The sequence below is a fragment of the Callorhinus ursinus genome, unplaced genomic scaffold, assembly GCF_003265705.2.
Source record: "Callorhinus ursinus isolate GAN/ISIS: 27379988/994484 unplaced genomic scaffold, GSC_fseal_2.0 scaffold4, whole genome shotgun sequence".
NCBI lineage: Eukaryota > Metazoa > Chordata > Mammalia > Carnivora > Otariidae > Callorhinus > Callorhinus ursinus.
Window position 1 is genome coordinate 34,229,887 of NW_027397066.1, and position 20,155 is coordinate 34,250,041.

The window sequence follows — 20,155 nt, forward strand, 5'->3', positions numbered from 1 at the left end:
CATTTGCATTCAATTTTGGGGGGCAGGTTAAAATTTCCCCCACCTATTTATTGGCCATTTGTATTTCTTATGAATAAAAGCGAGCAAAAGAAAAATAAATAAATTTTTAGTGGGACAAATGCCTTGAAAGAGTGTTCTGGGAGCATGAGATAAGATTGTGTGGTTTTTGTTGTTGTTGTCCAAATACTCAGATTAAAAGCTTTTACAAATATCAAATCTAAAATGATTATGTAAATCTACAGGCCAGCATCTGTGTTATGCCTGACTGTACCTCACAGCTTAGGGCTATTCACCACATCCTATTGCCTGTCCTAAAAGAGTCTTACCCAGTCACAGAAACTGGCCCAACAATGATATCACCCCTTCTGATTCTTCCACAGTGGTATTGACCCAGGAAGAAGAGGTCTTAAAAGTTCATTGTAGTTTGTCGAATGATTTGAACTCACAATAGAATGGTGTACCCTTAAACATGGGGAGGGGGATCATCTGTATTAGGATGGTTTTACCTTAATCTGCTTTTCAAATGGTGCTGAGTCAGATGTCTTGACAGAGTCGCCGTCCATCTGGCGTGCAGACGGTCATCATTAATCCAGCAGTTATCTGCATCATGTGAATATGTCCAAACATCAAACAAATCAAACTCTTTTGATGTCCTTCTCAATCAGTCTTTAGTTTCAAAAATACTCTCTACAACAAAATTGCTTTAAGTCTCCTTCTCCATGCCTGCCCCCCCACCCCCACCCCCCCACCCCTGCTTCTGCACACTCACGCAGTGTTTTAAGGGACTTGAAACACTAAACTGCTTCAAAGACACTTGGTCTGGGATGACTGCCTTTTTCTAGAATCCTCTGGGGCGTGTGTAACATGCAAGGTGTGTGTAACATGCATGCAATGGTATGTCTGTTTCTCCACGCTGTGTGGTCCCAGACACCCGACAAGATGCAGTCTCCATTTGGAGGCTTTTCTGGTGCCTACCAGGGCTGCCGAGAGCTGCTTCTTAAGGGCAGTATTTCGATGGCTCACTGGAATGTTCGGGAAGGCACTGCTCAGAAGAACACACCAGGCTTATTTAGTTTTCTCACTAGTGACATTGTGAGGCCAGTAAGCGTGATTTACATTTTATAGATCAGGTAACTGAGACCCAGGTTTGCAAAGGGAAGAGACAGGAGTTTTAAATTCCAAATCTCATGCTTTTTCTGATCATACTATAGTAGGTGTCCTGTAGAACAATTATTAAGTGAGCTGATTTCATGTCACCTTTGCAAAGATCATAGTTGGTTGATAAAAATAGGTGAATGTTCCCAATCATTCAACACTGTCACCCTTCCCCTGAACCTTGCACTTCCCCACAAAGAACACCTTCTAGGACTCAAGGACAGGAGAGAGATTTCACAGCACACTCCCTGGTTATGATGCAATGAGAATAGAAAGAAGAGGCAAGAAGGCAATGTAAAAAACCTTATCCACTTGCAAATTCTGAAACTCTCTCATTGATAACCCTGGAATAAAAAAAGGAAATCAAAGAAGTAGTAACCGTTATTGGGGAAGAAACGAAGAAGGAATATTTTGTTAATCGGACTTCCAAGTGTAGTGAAAGCTATACTCAGAAGAAATGTCTTATTCTTTGTCGAAGAACAAAGAGAAAACAGGGCAGTGTATTACTCAGAAAGTAAAGGGAAACAAACATAGGAAATTAGGAAGATAATGAATAGATAAAAGTTTAAATGAAAGGGATAGGGGCGCCGGCTGGCTCAGTCAGAAGAGCATTGCAACTCTTGATCTCAGGGTCACCCCATACTGGGTGTAGAGATTACTTAAAAATAAAATCTTTAAAAAAAATTTTAAAAATTAATTTTTTCTCTAAAGAGATAGATATACGAGACATCTGAAACTGCTATAACACTATATGTTAACTACGCTGGTACTAAAATTGAAAGAAAAAATAAAGGGATAGAATGATAGATAAATAAATCCCAAAGCTGGTCCTTTGGAAAGACCACTAAAAATAGATAAACCCCTTGCAAGCCCAATTAAGGATAAAACATGACAACATGAGAATGCAAAACAAAGATTAAAAAAAAGGGAAAGAAATGGCAAAGCAATAGATAGAAGAAAAATTAAAATCATTTTGAGATTTGTATAAACAAATCTGCGGTAAGGGGGTTGAAAACCAACAGAAAAGGATGATTTCTTAGTCAAATATAAATGATCGAAATTGTCCCCAGGAGCAGTCTTGAAACCCTGAAGGTACAGAATTACCATAGAAGAGACTGGAAAGGTAGAGTTACCACTGACAAAGACTCAAGGACCGGATGGTTACAGAGCTAACCTTTAAAGAACAGGTCATAGTGATATTATTTAAACTATTCCAGGTGAACTAAGAAAAACTTACTGAAGACATATACTAACCATAGTGCTAATCCTACAATAGTGGGTACATACATGAGCATGAATTCATGCATGAGAATTCATGATACAATGGGAAAATAAGTCATGGACTCTAACCAGAACACAGGGCTAGGTGCATGATTCAGGCATTACCAAGGGAGCATGGCCCAGAGCCACATGAAAGACCTTCTAGAAGGCAGTGTTTAAGCCATCTTGAGAATATCTTCCACAGAGACTATGTGTGAACTAACATTTATTAACTTATCTAAACATTATTTATGACCTATCGACATTTTTGGTTTGTGAATAATCTTGAGACTAATGAGGTTTGTGTCTTTATGTGCTGTGTACATAAATTTATATGCCAAGAGGCAGTGCAGTAATGTGGTGAAGAGTAGGGGATCTGGGACCAGACTGCCTGGATTTGATTAGCCGAGTCCCCTTGAGGAAGCAACATTACCTCTCTGTACTTCACTTTCTCAAGATAGGGGTAACGTTAATATCTACCTCGTAGGGTTGTAGTGAGTATTTAGTATATAAATACACATGAATTGCATAGAATAGCATCTGGCACAAAATACACACTCAAGAATAGATGATGAGGGGCACCTGGGTGGCTCAGTTGGTTGAGTGACCAATTCTTGATTTTGGCTCAGGTCATGATCTCACAGTTGTGGGATTGAGCCTCACATCAGGCTCCATGGTCAGCATGGAATCTGTTTGAGATTCTCTCTCCCCCTCTCCCTCTGCCCCGCCCCCCACTCGCACGTACTGTCTCTCTCTCAAAACAAATAAAATGTTTTTTAAAAAAAGAAGCAGATGAGGAGGAGTATAAGGATGAAGCGAGGGTGAGGATGATGTATTTTTTATTATCACCATCATCTTTATCATTATTATTTTTTAAAGATTTTATTTATTTATTTGACAGGCAGTTCACAAGTAGGCAGAGTGCCAGGCAGAGGGAGAGGGAGAAGCAGGTTCCCCGCTGAGCCAGGAGCCCAATGTGGGACTCGATCCCAGGATCCTGGGATCACGACCCGAGCCAAAGGCAGATGCTTAACCAACTGAGCCACCCGGGCGTCCCTTTATCATTATTTTTGAGAGATGCAGAGAAAGACTATGGGCTTTGGGGTCAGACTGGCATACCTCTTAGCTTTGTCATGGACACATGGTTTAACCTTGGGAAGTTACTGAAGTTACTGAACTTGTGGTAAAATATACATAACATAAAATTGACCATTTTAACCCTTTTTTTAAGTGTACAGTTCAATAGCGTGAAGTACATGCACACTATTGTGTAACCATCATTACCATTCATCTTCAGAACTTTGTCAGTATCCCAGACTGGAAATCTGTACCATTAAACAATAGACTCAACTGAACTTATTTTAAACACCATCTTGTTCCACATCTGTTAAGGTAGGCATCATGGGGGCTGGGTTGCTAGAATTAAATGTGTTGGAAATTACAAAGTCCCAAACATCTTATAGGTCCTTGGTGCTTTCCATCCTTTGGTTCTGGCGCCCTGGATGCAACTTCAAAACTCCGGGTTGGGGGGAAAGTGTCCTTTGCAGCCACATTGGTGGCCCTCTACATTTCTGTGCTCCCCCTCCCCCCTTCCTGTGGTGCTCTGGTGATTTTTTTTTCTCAGATATCTTCTTTTGTGAACATGAACAGCATATGCAGCGTGTTAACTCTTTTCAGATGCTTTTCAGATGTGCTAGGTGCTATTTGTGAGAGATAACTTGCCCATTAGATTTATTGTATCAATTAGGCCGAACACTAACTTGGAAAGAGGAAGCCAGTATCCATGGAAAATTTATTATTTTGAATCTACTTTTTAAAAAATGCTTCTTGAAGATGAAATGTGGTTTCCACTTGTGCATGATTACAAAGTCGAGAATCTAGAGTTATTTGAAGATAATCTTCCCTCCACACCTTTTTTGAATTACATACCAAAAAAATTGGAATAGTTAAGGGGGCCCCGACTTGGGTTAAGAACCTGATAAACTGGAAAGAATACAAAAGATGGCAGTGATGTTTTCACCAGATTTTCCCTTTTTTTTGCTTCGAATTCCTACCCTGCATACCTCTTCTTCCTTGTCACATGTGTTTTAATATCAGCAGAACATTTGAAGCGAACTTTTCCCCAGCCAAAAATTTTAAAGACTAAAATTACTTCAGGCCGTGGTGTGTGTCAACGAGTGCAAAGGTTGATTTTGGTGTTTTACTTTGTGGTATTTCCTTTCTCGCTGGCTTTTTTTGTCTTCTCAGTAGAGAGGTTGTGACCTCTAAATATGATACGGGTAATGGTATTTGGATCTATCAATATGGCTCCTGCTTTGCACACTCATTTGCCTTCTAAAAGCCTGTTTCTTTTTCTAATGTCCTCCACATGTCTGACCTGGACCATGAAGTGCTTTGTTCCTGGGGTCATTCTGACTAGTAAATCGTTGGCTTTGCTTGCAGCCCGATAAAGGCCGATGTCAACTATATCCTTCTTGTGAGGCTTGAGGGAGGTAGCAGTGGTCCAGGTTCTGGCTGTCTGACTTCTGTTAGCCTGGCGTGCCGTGGGGCTTGACATTGCCAGTGTAGGAACTGACCGGAGGGTTGAAGCAAAGGCTGACAATTTTAGATTAGGGGCCACAACCTAAGTGTGATGACTCTTTCACTCTTAATTGTGGGCAGCATGAAAGTATGAACAATGTTTCAGCTGTTCCTCGGGAGCTCAGCATTTCTTTATGTTTTATTCCAGCAAAAGGTGGATAGGGTGATGGAAAGGGTCCTGAAGTCCAGTGAGTTTAGGAAATGCCGAGTTCAAATAAAGAGTTTAAAATAAACAGAGTAGAGGGAATTTCTCAGAACTGTTAAGTCCTAAGCATTATGAACTCCAAGGTGGGGGGCAGCACTTTCCAGGTTTTATTTCATCCAGAACCCCCTAGGACATGGATACTTTAGGACGGGTATTTGCAACTCTTGTGATGAAGAGCAAGTTTTGTGGTTGGGCGGAGGGGTGTGAGCATTTTTTATTATGGCAAAATATACATAACATAAAATTTACCATCTGAACCATTTTTAGGTGTCTAATTCAGTGGCATGAAGTACATTAACCATGTTGTTGCAATCATCACTATCCGTTTTTAGAACTTTTTCATCATCCCACACTGAAACCCTGTACCCATTAAACAATAGCTCCATTCATCTGAATCCCTAGCCCCTAGTAACCTCCCTTATCCATTCTGTCTCTATGAATTTTCCTGTCCTTGTACAAGTGGAATCAGATCATATTTATCCTTTTGCGTCTGGCTTATTTCACTTAGCATGATATCTTCAAGTTTCATCCATCTTGCAGCATGTGTCAGAATTTCCTTTTTTATGGCTGAATAATATTCCATTGTGTGTATATATCACATTTTGTTTATCCATTCCTCTGTTGATGGGCAGATGGTTTGGCTTGTTTCCACCTTTTGGCTACTGTGAATATGAACATTGGTGTATAAGAATCTGTTTGAATCCCTTCTTCCAGTTCCTTTGGGTATATACCTAGAAGGGGAATTGCGAGATCATATCGGAACTCCGTGTTTATCTTTTTAGGAACTGCCAAACTATCTTCCACAAAAGCTATACCATTTTACATTCCCATGAGCAATGCACAAGGATTCCAGTTTCTTCACATCCTTGCCAACTCTTGTTATTTTCCTTGTATTTTTTTAAATAGCCATTCTACTGGGTGTCAATGGCATCTCATTGTGGTTTTGATTTTCATTTTGTTGTTGTTTGTTTGATTTCTAATCCAGTTTGGACTGATATGTGATTCAACTACCATTAACTACACAGTTCACATAATATGCAGGTTGGATAATCATCCAGAATGGTGTATACCTTGTTCAGTGAGATGTGTCTATTGATCATATGCTTGGATGTGGTTAGATTGCCAACTTGTTGTAAGAGTTTCTGAAAACTCATTTCTGGCTCTGCATTTATCTCATCATGTGTGAGTCATCCATGGACCCCAGTTTGACTATCACTGCCCTGAGAAATGCACAAGTCATATATTACATGTCAAATATGTGAGTTGTTTAATGAGGTATGATAGTTTCAGCAGTTTTATTCTACCATAATGTAAAGCTATTTTCATTAAATTCCCAAATGCAATGAGTGAATGATGTTGGAAAACAATCTGGCAATATAACAATAACACTTAGGCCGTGTTTTAGAGCTAGTCTGAATAGTTTGGGGAACAGTTTGGTCATTTTTTGGAGAGATAGAGGCCTTGGAATCTAGACAGCTTTTCTGATAGGCTGGATTCCCGATTCTCCTGAGATAGTACTATGGTATTGACCCTCCAGTAGGCTTGAATGTCAAGTTCTGAAGAGGAGAAGCTGCTGCTATGTGGACAGTCATGAATCCAGAAGGAGAGAGAAAATCAAGATGCTGGAGCCTTTGGGATTACACACTCTCTTTTCCTAAATGTCCTGAGGGAAGAAGAGCTAGGTTCCAGTCACTGTATTGACCAGGAACTGTGCTTGAAATCTCTTCCAACAGAGTTAGTTCATTAATTACGTTCGCTTCGTTCTGTGGTTGGCTGTCTTTGGCACCAAACCTGTTAAGTGTGGGAAAATGAGGCAGCATTACAGCTTGGTGTATAGGCTCTTTCAAAAGAACATCTTTAAAGGAAAACTAAATTTGTGATCAGTTATATTTAGAATGCTGAAAAATGGTAGTAGCAGTTCTGTACTCTACTCCGTAAGAACTTTGAGAGAAAAATCCACACCTGATCCACTCTTGTGAAGGTGGCCAGTGTTGCTAGCTTTGTCTGCCCTGGGTCCCCTTACTAGGGAATCATTCTTCTTCTTTTGGAAACTCTTCTGCCCCCCACCCTTACCCCTACCATTGATTAAAATGATTCCCAGTCTCTTTTACTCCATGCCATTAGTCACTGTAGGAGGGAAACTCACCCTAGGTAGGCCAATAAGGGTTTTTCCTTATCCTGGGATTTTTTTTGAACTGTACGTGAAAAAGAGAATTAGTCCCCTTGGGAGGGTGACAACCCTCACATATGAAACTTGGGAACTAGGGATCCATGTGGAGGAAACCTGTCTGTGATGAAAGTAAATAAGCTAACATGCAGAATGAGCAGGCAAGAAATGAAGCAATTCCAGCTTCCAAACACACAAGGCCCTGGTTTCCAGTTGTTTCAAAGGGTCAGCTGCATCCCCACTCCCCTGTGGCTGGGAGGTATTGGGCTCTCTAATCCAATATATGTCTATTTCCACCCAGGGTTTTCTCACTTGCAAATTAGAGTCCCAACTCTAACCGTGACCCCTTCCCACCAAAAGCCTTTCATACAATAAGTTTGCAATAAGTATCTTTGAATAAATTTTAAAAATAAACTAAAAGTAATATAGTATAACCACTGGCTGTTGGATCTTCACTCTAACAGAGACTTATATTTTGCCTCCATTGCTGAAAAAATGTTAACAGATTGTTTTCAAATGCCTTACAATATCCAACTTTATATTCTTTTTTAAAAAAGCTTTTATATACAGAACCTGGGATTAGTGGAGTGAAGGGATTTAACTCTTGGGGGCTAATGGCCTCTATCTGTTGATGGAGGAAAAGTTGAAGGCATAATAGAGAGATTTTAGAACACAGAGGGGGCGTGTGAAAACCTCAGCAGGCATTGGGACAGGGGACTGACCAGGGACACCCAGAAGGATTACCAAGTAGACAAGGGGCCCAGTGAGGTGGGAGCTTATAAATTCATAGCAGCTCCAGACCCAATAACAGCACCATTATTTCCAGTAGCACCAGGAGCGGGTCATTGGGGATTTAGGGTGATCAGTAAATAATACTCCTCTCTTCCCTCCACCAGCTGAGGTATAAACACAGGAAGCAGATAGAGACCAAAATATCAGCTTTACTTCTCATGAAACAAATAGAAGAGCATGGGTTCAGAGCTGCAGCCAAGAGGGTTTGCTGATTCTCACTCGTGAATTAAACAGATTTATCCACCCATTCCTGGCACAGCTGGACAACCACAGGCCTCCCCCACAGAGAGAGGCCTCTTACCTCATGGCAGAGACAGACAGGACGCATATGTCTTACAGACAGGCTGACTTCCACCGCGGGGAAATCCAAACTGGCTGGGCTGAGCATGCCCCGTTTCTTCCACCAATGCAACCAGGCAGAGGAGGCATGAGGGGCCGGAAGCGTTGTCCCTCCATGTAGAAACATGAAGAGTGGGCATACCTGATCCCCAGAGCTGGTTGGGTTGCTTGGCCGCCAGGCTCGTCTCCAAGGCTAACTGTTCCACCTGCACTATTTCCTTTTCCTAGTCTTTGCTCCCTAACAGAAAGACAGAGAGGTAGGGATGTCGAAGATACAGGAAGGGGAGTGGTGGAATAATCTCACTCATCTGGACTGGATCGTGAAGGAAACCAGGCAGCGAGGGGAGAGGGAAATGGACTGAGAAAGAAGGGCAGCATTTGGAGATGAAAGAGGGGGCTTTATGAGAGAAGGAGCCAGAAGCCTGGAGGGAGAGGGGCTAAATCCAGAGCAGGATGTTGGAGTTTAAAATTCCACAGGCTAGGTATAGGTGATGATTATGATCCTGAAACGGAGTGTGTAAGTAAAAGCTATTGGAATCAAAGAAGTCAGAGAACTATAAAGCCAGGTTATTGAACGGGCTGTCCATGAAGAATTTAAAGTCACCTAAAATGTTGACTGTTGAGTGGTGAGCTTGGCATCAGAGTCCCCCATGATTGTGACAGAAAGAATGAGTAGAACAGAAGATCATTATGGTGAAGAACTGATGGCTCAAACCTCAAATGAAATGAGGATGGCTCCCGAGGATGATAAGACCAAGATGGTGGTCTGGGAGGGGCACGGAAGAGCTGGGTCAAGCAGGGTGCCATGTTTCTCCTGACATGCACCTTGCCTAAAAGAAATAATTGGCCAACCATCTTTTGACCCATTATAACTTATCTCATAATCTCTTATCTGCCAAACTTCCCAAAGGTGTCTCTGTGTGTATTCTCCATTGTTTTGGTTCTACACTGATCTCTTAACTTTCTGCAGTCTGGTTTTTACCCTATCATTGCACTGAAGTTCTCCCAAAAGTCAGTAATGTCCCTTTAATCAGAAAATCCATTCATTGATGACTTGATGGTTTTCATTCTAATGGAAGTAAGTATCATAATGGAAAACATTCATTGTGCCAAACATTGTTCTCTTCTGGGCACTTTATGTATATTTTCTTACTTAACTCCACACAAGAGCCCTATGATATTATGCGTATCCCCCTTTATATGGTCGTTTGTTCATTTTCTGCATATTTTTTGGGGGTGTGCTTACCATATACCAGAGATTGTTTTAGGTAATATCTAGGTAAGAAAAAGAGCAGCGCCGAGGCGCCCAGAAGGATTGGTTGAAGAACAGTACGGAGTTGTATCTGGTTGCAGGGAGACGGGGAGTGGTGGAGACAAGGTCCGAGAGGTAGTGGGCAGCAGCTTCTGTAGGGCTTTGGAGACCACTGTGAGGATTTGTGCTTTTAGAAGAGGAAACTGAGGCAGGGACCAGTTAAGCAACTTGGCCATGGCTATGCGGCCAGGAAGTGGCAGCGTGGGGACTCCGGATGGGACACTGCATCATTTGGCGCTGGACACGTAGGCTCCCTGAACAGTGCTCTCATGTGGCTTCCCTGGCCGTCTTGTCTGGTTCTCCTTCTACTCTCATTTGCTTCTCCTCAGTCATAATGGGATCCTTCTCTTCGAACAGTCCTTTAAATATTGGCGTTCTGGATAGTCCTGTTTTAGTCTCTCCTGTTCTGTCTAAACTCCCCTGGGCAGTATCATGCTCTGCCCCTCCTTCTGCAATGGGCATGTCCTGGTGATTTCCAAACCTGCATATTCCCCTGGAGCTTCACTTCTGGGCTCCAGGCCCAAATATAAGCTCCCAGAGAACTGTGGTTCTTTGAATATGTGTTCCAGCCTTTACCTTTTCTGATTCTCACAAATCTCCCCCCGCCCTGTTCCTTCAGATGGTCTCTGGCTAAAAATCTCAGCCTCAAACCCCCTCCTCCTCCTCATTCTCTACTCTCAAATCCTCAGCTGCCAAGCCAACAGGGCTGCTCACAGCCACCTCCTCTTTTCTGTTCTTACTTCTGGGTGAGTTCAGGCTTTCCATGTCTCTCCCTGAGCTCTTGTAATAATCTCTTAAGTGGACCCTATGCCCTCCACCCAGTGGATCTCTCCCACTGCCACTGGACAGAGTCTCTTTAAAACACATCGGATCTTCAGACTCCTTCCACCCTCATCGACTGGCCTTGATTTCCCACTGCCTACACAATAGTCCAGATCCTTCACAGGGCTCCACACGTCCTCCAGCTCTCCTCTCGTGACTTTCTTCCCCTCCCCCAGCTTTTCCTTCTCTCCCTGCCACCCGCCATGCTTCTGCTCATTTTCCATCCATAAATTGTTTTCCTGCTCCTTCAAGCTGCCACCTTCTGGGTCAGGCTTCCCCCAAACCCCTCCCCCCTGCCCCCCACCCCCCGCCCCAGGCAGAACAAGCCACCTCCGGATGGAAGGCCTGCTATCCTCATTAAGCACTCCCAGCAAATATAAATGCATTGAAAGTCTGCCCAGTGCTGATTGTTCTGGGCACCTGCCAGTTGCTGGAGCTTGGCTGGAACCCATATAGGCTGGGAGAGCAACTGTGAACACACGGCAGGTATAGGAAATCCCCAAATTCTATTAATTGTGGGGTAAGTTCCCGGAGATCTTTTGGTAATGTATTCCTTAAGTTCTGAATTTTGTTATTGCTTTTCTGCTAAAGGCAGTTTGTTTGCTTCAAATGTAGAAAACCTAACAAAAATCATGTTTTTGTTAAAAAAAAAAAAAAAAGCCTTATAGGTAGAATAGAAAAAGTAACATTAGGGTTACTGATTTTCCAAAAGGCTCTGATCTTCTCTGATACACTTGCAGATCTTTTTGAGATATTCTAATCCTTATTAAGATTTTTAAAGCAAATATTTATTATATCTATACCTTATAGAAAATGTTTTAAAATAAGATCAGCAGATGTAATTCCAGTTTACATTTTGATAGTTCCACCTGCTCTTTTCATCTATCGAAACAGAAAATTATAGGGATGATTTTTATATATGGCATTTTGAATACGTGTAGGATAGGAGTCTCGGCTCATTTGAAACACAAATGAGCATTATTTTCATTTTCTGTGAACTCCAGATCCACCATCATGTTGACCTGTCCCTATTGACTGTAAAGGAAAGAAAGCCAAGGAGATTGGACAGAGAAGGGAGCTTCCTACCACCTGTCTGGTTTCCCTAGAGAACCATTAAATGCTGGAGCTTTCCCCTGAGCCAGAAAGCTGCATGCTCTCCCACAGTGGATCGAGGAGAGAGAGAAGTCCCTTTCCGGTTGGAAATGACAGCTGGAGAAAGGGAAAGGTCGCAGCAGATCCTTGCCTGCCATCTGAAGACAAGAGGGAGAAAGGATCAGCTGTGGTGTGTCTTGGGGGTTACACTGATATGAATTGCTGACCCACCCTTCTCCCCTCCTCCCTCCCGTCATACTGCCTTGGGCTGAGGAAGCCTTTTCTGTGGCCTCTGGGATCCTTCATCCTACTTAGCCAAGAGGGATGTTGCTTGGCTTTCCCGCTGAAATGTTGTTCTGCTCAGCAGGTAGGTTCATTCAGGTACATTTTGGATTAAGTAAGCATTCCAGTTCTGGGGACTACCATGAAAAGATGATTTCCATGAGATAATTACAAATGAGCGGCTGTCTTACAAATGGACTTTTGGTACATAGCTTGTGAGTAAATTTGAGGCAGCCTGAAGAAAAGTGCCAAGATGGCGGTTAATAACAGTAACTAAACAACAATAACAGGAAGTATGTTTTAAAATTGTCCTTCTTTCTTTTTTAACTATGTCCCATGCCATTGGCAAGAGCTATAAATAGACACTGTGTCTGTTTTTCATTGGTGGATCAACTGTTCCTCATTTCACTTTCCACAGGCTTTTCTTGTCCCGAGTTGACAAGAATGTAATAATAACTTTCATGTAATGAGTGCCCAGAAGGAGCCAGACATTGGGCTGTGTTTTTAATATATATCTTACGTAATTCTAGTGTCCCTGTGAGGTTGATGGCATCCCCCACCTTTCAGATTGGGAATCTGAGGATCAGAAAGGTTAGGGACGATGCCCATGGCCACAAAGCTAATAAATGGTTGAGACTGGAATTCTAACTGGAGACCTTCAGATTCCAAAGCGATTTTGCTGTGTCTCTTGATATATTTGTTCTTCTCTCACTTCCACTGTTCTTTTTTTTTTTTTTTTTTTAAGAGAGAGAGAGCTCGGGGGTGGCGGGAGGTGCGGGGGGAGGGACAGAGGCAGAGGGAGAGAGAGAATCTTAAGCAGGCTCCATGCCCAGCACGGAGCCTGTTGTGGGCTCGATCTCATGACCCTGAGCTCCTGACCTGAGCCAGAATCAAGAGTCAGACACTCAACTGACTGAGTCACCCAGGCACCCCTCATTTCCACCATCTAATTGGAAGGCAGACCTCTGTTTAGGGGCATCTTGAACACATCCAACTATTTAATGTGTCATGGACATTAATCCAGAAGATAAGACACTTTTGTTGTTAAGTCCTTATTATTTCACCTACTAGAATGTCAGCTCCATGAGGATAAGGAATTTTTTTTCCCATTCTTATAAGGCCCTAGAATGCAGTATTTAATTTATTTTAAATATTTAGTGAGTACCTACTATAATCAGGGGACAGTGCTATACTCTGGAGGTAGAGACAGAGACCATCCTGGGCTTTCCTTCATCTTGCCTTTGAAACAAGAAAAGAAGGTGGCAAAGTACAAGGACCTTTTTCAGAGAAGAGGTCCTGGGAGGGTAGAAAGCTCAGGCCTTAACCTTGGAGCTCTGGGGAGTGTTTTCTTGCACAGAGGAGGCCCACAAATTAATGAAATGGGAAGCCACTGAACCAAGAACAAGGAGGAGCTAATACATGGTAGTTACAAAAGCAGCAGTATGAATACATATATTAATATTAGTCTAGCACAAAATGGACTCTTTTAGGAACTTGATGTTAAGCATCTGGGTTGAATTGAGACTCATGTTACAGTACTTTTCCAGTTAGCCAGAGATGGTAACTTTCCATCAGTGGTGCTGGAGCATTTACCTTGGTGACTTGCAGTAGTTGTCCCTGAGGCAACCATTATTTTCTGCTTGAGTTTTATGACATTGGTCTTGCCAGCCAAGTCATGTAGTTGAATATACTTCTACAAAATTTTTCTTAAGATTTTATTTATTTATTTTACAAAGAGCGAGAGAGAGAGTGCAAGTGGTGGGGGCGTGCTGGGGGAGAGAGAGAATCTCAAGCAGACTCCATGCTGAGCAAGGAGCCTGACGAGGGGCTTGATCTCATGACCCTGAGATCATGACCTCAGCCGAAACCAAGAGTTGGATGCTTAACTGACTTAGCCACCCAGGCGCCCCATGCTTCTACACATTTAAAAACCTCCTCTTCAAACTTTTTTTGGAAAATGTTCAAAGGTACAGAGAAGTTGAAAGAATGACATAGTGAATCCCTGCATATCATTTACCTGGACTAGGGCCTGTGGGCCAGATTCAGCCAGGGCCTGTTTTTGTAAATCAAATGTGTCAGAATACACACACTCTCATTCATTTATGTATTGTCTGGCTACAGTGACAGAATTGAGTCATTTTGACAGAGACCATTATAGGCCTACAAAGCCGTAATTGCTATGTAGTCTTTTACAGAAAAAGTTTGCCAGTCCCTAATTTAGATTCACCAATTGTTAATATTTTGCCATATTTGCTTTACCTCTTTCTCTATGATGGGTAAACATTCTCTCTCTCTCTCTCTCTTATATGCACACACCCTTATTTTTTTCCCTGACCATTTGAAATTATGTCGTAGGGATTATGATAAATTGTCCCTAAGTAATGTATATGTTTGCTTAAAAATAAAGGCATTCTCTCATATAATTACAATATCACCATCATCCTGCCTAAGAAAATTAACATTCGTTCAGTAACATCATCCAACATACAGTCCGTATTTAAATTAAACATTTATAGCCTTATTTTCCTTTTTTGCGTCTAGGATCCAGTCAGAGGTCATCGATTACATTTGGTTCTCATGTCTCTGTAATGTCCAATTTTTGTTTTTTTTTAATGACATTGACTTTTTTGAAGAGTCCCTTAAAAACTCTTTTTGAAGACTTCCTAAGTTTTAATGGGTTTGTAACACTACGATAGTGAGAGCTAACATAATGGTCATTGTCGTAAATCAGCGACTTTTATTTCTTCTCCTGGGGGATTGAGATGCTGTTATACTGCTTGGCTTCTGGAGCTAACACACTAAGATGTGAGTTTTGCTTGGAATTGTGAATGTGGAAAAATCTTAGCATGAAGAGCAAGGCAGATGGGAATTTGCAGGATGCATTTTATGTAATTAAAGGCACAGTCCTTTTTACCCACTCTGGTTGTTGCCCCTGTTAGCTCTCGATCATGGAGCTTTTTCTTCCGGTTTTCTCCTGGTCGGGGTCTGGCTCCCCTCTAGCATCATTAGGTTGCAGCAAGGAGCTGGAATGAGACATGCAGTCCTTTAAATCTCACAGCCCAAATTGTTCAGTGGGCAACACAACGTTGTTGGGTTTGCAGTCTGTGTAATGAAGATAATGTGGCACTCCAGGGCACATCTGGGAATGCATAAGGGAAGGGCACCTCCTTGCCTTTCTTCAGAAACTGAGGTGCCACAGTCATGTGCCTCTTATGGGCCTCGTGCTGGTCACAGGTTGGTCCTTGTCTTGTGACCCAAATGACTCCTAGAGAGTGCCAGGACCCATCCTTTGTTTTCCTCTGGGCAACAAGCCCTCAGACCAACCAGAAAGGTAGTTGCATGCCGTAGAAGAGACTCACGTGAACATCTAATAAAACTCTGAAGATGGGAGGGGATAGAAAAACTTCAAGGAGATATTTGATAATTTTAAAACCTGCAAAGTAATTGAAGGAGAGACTGGCAGGGTATGGCTAACTTCAGACTATAACCAGTTCATTGTCACTCTACAAGAGGTCTTTTTTTTTCTTTTAAGATTTTATTTATTTATTTGACAGAGACACAGCGAGAGAGGGAACACAAGCAGGGGGAGTGGGAGAGGGAGAAGCAGACTCCCCACCGAGCAGGGAGCCTGACACAGGGCTCGATCCCAGGACCCTGGGATCATGACCTGAGCTGAAGGCAGACGCTTAATGACTGAGCCACCCAGGCGCCCCTCTACAAGAGGTTTTGTGAATGACATGGGTCTTGTGCGTGATGGCACATTGTAACTGCTGAAGAAAATCCAGGGACCCAGGAAAAACACGGGAAAGAAGATATTCTGGGAGGGGCCACCCTCCATGATTGGGGGGGGTAGTGAGATTGTGGTTTCTCCTCATCGGTTTCCCTGCCTCCTGTCTTAGTCCTCTGAAGTCCTTCACACCCTCTAGTTTCCCCTACGCCTGCCCCCAAAAATCTACTTCTGCTGCAGATCTGAGCATCATTTCTCAGATTACAGTCCCTCTCCGATTTCCACAGCCTACCTTCCATGGCCATCAAGGCCCTCTGTGATCAGCCCCTAACTTCCTTTGGTGCCAGCCTCAGATTTGATGCCTCAGTTTGTCTCATATGCCGTGTGTTTGCACCTCCATCCTTTGCTGGCTGTGTGACCTTGGGCAAGGTGCTTGGTTGTTCTGTGCCTCAGATTGCTCATTCATAAATGAGGATGATAATAGTACCTACTATCTGTGCCTACTAAGTACCTACTAAGGTAAGATAGTAGTCCCTACTAAGGTCGTAAAGGGGTTAAATGAGTTAGCATATACAAAGCTCTTGGGGGAATATTTGGCATATAAAAGTTACATAAAGGTTAGCAATTTATTGCTGTTGCTCTTACTGTTTTGTGCCTGGGTATATTAATTTTTTCTTGCGGCATAAAAAATCACTATAAACTTAGGGTCTTAAATCAACACCCATTTCTAATCTTAGTTTCTGTAGATCAGAAGTATGGACACGGCATGACCTTTGCTCAGAGTCTCAAGGGGCTGAAATCAAGGTGTTCATGGGGGCTGAGGTTCTATCTGAGCTTCCAAGCCTCATCCAAGCTTATATGTTTGTTGATAGAATCCACCTCCTTGCAGCCACAGAACTCTTGGCCACCAGGACTTCTCCTCGCTTTCTTTTAAATCCTCCCCTGATTATGTCAGGCCCAGTCAGATAATCTTCCTTTTGATTAACTCAGAGGCTACTGGTTAGTAAGGTAACCACAGAGTGATATCCATCACATTCACAGGTCCCACTTGCTCTTCAGGGGAGGCGATTATGCAGGCTGCATATGCCAGGGAGCAGCATTCTTGAGGGTCATCTTAGCATCTTGCCTGTAGACTGGGTGATTGAGAAATACTGTGCCTTTTGTTTGCTTTGTTGAACTGCGCTTGCATGAGTATATGACTCAGTAACTACCACCATCATTTTTGATTTCTGTAACAACTTTCTTCGAGTTTTCAGATGGATTCACACTGGTCGGGCCCCGGGAGCCAACCTTTATTATTCCTCTCTTGTAGTTTTAACTGATGGGACCAGTTATCCTGTCAGAAATCTTCTAGAAAGAGGACAGTTAGGAACTTGCAGCCGAGGAATCTGCTGCTAATACCCAGGAGTTCCAAAAGGATGACCCACAGTTGCAATCCCTTCCAGAGTCATCTGCTTGTTCTTGACTCTCAACAGATGAAGGGCAGTACCCTTAATTGTCAATTGTGCCTGATATTCTGCCAGTTCAAAGAAAATATGTACCTGCTAGAGAAAATGTTCACTTTGTAAAGGTCTTTTGCATTGTTTTCAAAAGCTTTCCTTGCTCCTCTTTTTTCCCTTCACTCTTAAGCCTAGATTTTCCCATTTTCCCAGTCTAAATTTTTTCTCATTTAATTCAATTCATAGTTCACAAAGAGGTATTATCAGTCAAAACCTGCTCATAAAAAATGTATTTTAGAAGGTCAGTTTAAAAGAAAAACCCGTTGATGACATTTGGGTAGTAAAACTAACTTTTAAAAAAAATGTATCAATTTTGAACCAAATTCTTGCAATAAGACGTGGACAAAACTTGGAAGTTCTAGGGGATACCTGGCTACTATGAGTACTGGTCCCCCAAAAGATGCTATGTTCTGCTTTTCAATGATATTTTGCTTGCAGTTTTATGCAAATGTGTTAAGGTAAAGGGGAAAAAAATGCATTTGGCATGGCCGTGGATTTAGAAGATTGAAAGTGTCTGTTTACCTTGGAATATCCTAACAAAGTATGATTCTATTATCCAACAAGCCAAAATTTAGATCTGACTCTTGCTGTCTTAATGATTGACATCCCTCTGGTAATTTGGACTATTAGAGAGGAGGGACTGGTTCATAAAGATAATATAAAATAATATAGACTTGGATTTCTTTTCTTCCTTTCAGGACAATATCATCTTGTTCTTGAGAGGTTGTAAAGAGCTTGGCCTTAGAGAATCTCAACTTTTTGACCCTAGTGACCTACAGGATACGTCCAACAGAGTAACAGTCAAGTAAGTAACACAAGATTTATGTTTAAGGAAAACCTATTTATGGTTCGATTTGTAGCTTTGTGATAATGTTGTAATGTCTAAGAGGCAGAGTATTGGACATGTCTAATAAAATAAAAGTGTGAAGGTAAAGAGCACGCTTTCAAAACAAGACACATTGGCCTTTCCCCTGTGTGTAGCTTTCATTTTGGTCAAACGTAATTTCTTTGAAATGCAAAAATCACACATAGGGTGTTAAAATGTTAAAGAGGAGAAACATGTTAGGTAAGACTTGAGGGAGAGGTAAGGGAGAAATATGCACAGAATCCGTGTGTGTTAGACAGAAAGAAAACCTTTATTCACTCTAGTTGGGCATTTGAATAGGCTCTTGGAAGACTACAAACTTGGTAAACAGATCCAAACTCTGTTTATTATGCAAAGAGGGCGATAGATTATGGAGAAATGGCTTCCTCTTTTACATTTGTAACTGTTTTCTCATATGTCAGTGATCAGGCTCTTTGAAGATGGATTACTGGCCATTTGACTGTTGTTGACTGTGTCTACTCGCTGAGCATGTTTGCGGCCAAAGAATTTTTGGGAAAGAATGGTACAGTAAGAGAAAAGGCAGTGTGTTTCTCTGGAAAGGAATAGCTGGTGACCGGGGTAATGAGAAGAAAGACTCTTACGAGATGGTAGCGACGACTTTTCCTGTAGTTTAGAGGTCCTTCCCAGTCTGCACATTTCATACAAAACATTTTCCACTTCAAACAATATTTGACATGAATATGCCTTAATAATAGGCTTAATTACATACAATGTCTGTGGATTGGCTACACTTATTTTGGTCAGTTTTGGGTCATTGTGTCGTGGAGGTACAGAAAAGGGAGAGAAGCCAAAATGCAGAGCTGCCAATTTGATACTCTTTGCCAGTATTGATTGGGGGAAAAAATGGAAACTACTGAATGAAATCAAGCTAGTTTATATTGGATTTCATGATTCATGACTGGGAATAAGGGAGAATCAGCCATGACTGATTATATAAAATCACACTTCTCTGTTGTCAATGTGCCTTTCTTTAATATTTCTCATGGAAAAATTTTACTTAAGGGCAAAAATAGAATACAAATTACAGTATTTGAATATGGAAAACCACCATAAACCTCATTTTAAGATGGTTATTTATTTATTTGTGAAAGCATGAGCAGGGGGAGAGGCAGAGGGAGAGGGAGGAGCAGACTCCCCACTGAGCTAGGAGCCTGATGCGGGGCTCAATCCCAGGACCTGGAGATCATGACCTGAGCTGAAGGCAGATGCTTAACCCACTGAGCCACCCAGGCGCCCCTCCCTCATTTTAGACATCATGTGCTCCGTATATTACTGCACCTAAATCTAGCCTCTATAAATTGTTCATTTTAGGAAATGGTTTCTGACTCATCTGACATTTGTAGTGTCATCTGAGTGGCACGTGACCAGAAACAATGGTAACTATATGACGTCATAACAATTAGTCACACACACATTGCTTGTATGTGGCTCGTATAGTGAGCTAAAATAGTGAAGAAAAGTTTCTTTTGATAGTGTTGTCAGCTGCATTTCCATTTTTTTGGAGCTGCTCTAAATCCATATGTCATTAAACCGGGAGAATTCTGAGACAGTTTGGTTTTAGAAATTCAGAATTTTTTTTACTTTTATTGCTTATCTACGAATAACTGGGCATCAGGAAGTCAGGGGTCTGCCCTCGATCTGCTACTCCCTGGGTGTATAATCCTAAGCAAGTTCCTTTCCTTCGATAGGGCTCTGTGTCTTCAACTATGAGATGGAATTGGACAGAAGGTCCTCACAGCCATGATGCTAGCTAAAACCTGCTCAGTGCTCCACTTGCTCAGATCTGGGAAGATGGTTCAGCCAACTTCCAAAGAAAACGGCACAGAAATCAACGTAAAGAGGAAAAGTCCCTTAGACCAATGGCACACACAGTCACGTCTCCATTACACTGTACCTTTTTCCCCTTCTCCTGTTTCTTTTCCCCTCTGCCATTTATCTTTTTAGCTGCTTCTTTCTCCATCTCCTTTTCTTTCCTGTGCTTCCCTTCCCTTCTTTATCCTGTCTTTCCATCTCTCTCCCCTTTTGCATTCCTTCTCC

At 42.1% G+C, this 20,155-nt stretch overlaps 1 protein-coding gene across 7 annotated transcripts in view; it reads left to right on the plus strand.

Moving 5' to 3' along the window:
- The window catches only part of LIMCH1 (LIM and calponin homology domains 1), a 321,761-nt gene that overhangs the window by 198,969 nt on the left and 102,637 nt on the right, over positions 1 to 20,155 (plus strand). For all 7 annotated transcript variants that reach the window (XM_025887550.2, XM_025887555.2, XM_025887556.2 and 4 more), the window contains exon 4: positions 17,931 to 18,037. In XM_025887550.2, coding sequence (XP_025743335.2) covers positions 17,931 to 18,037 — 107 coding nt within the window. The remainder of the gene's footprint in view (positions 1 to 17,930; positions 18,038 to 20,155) is intronic.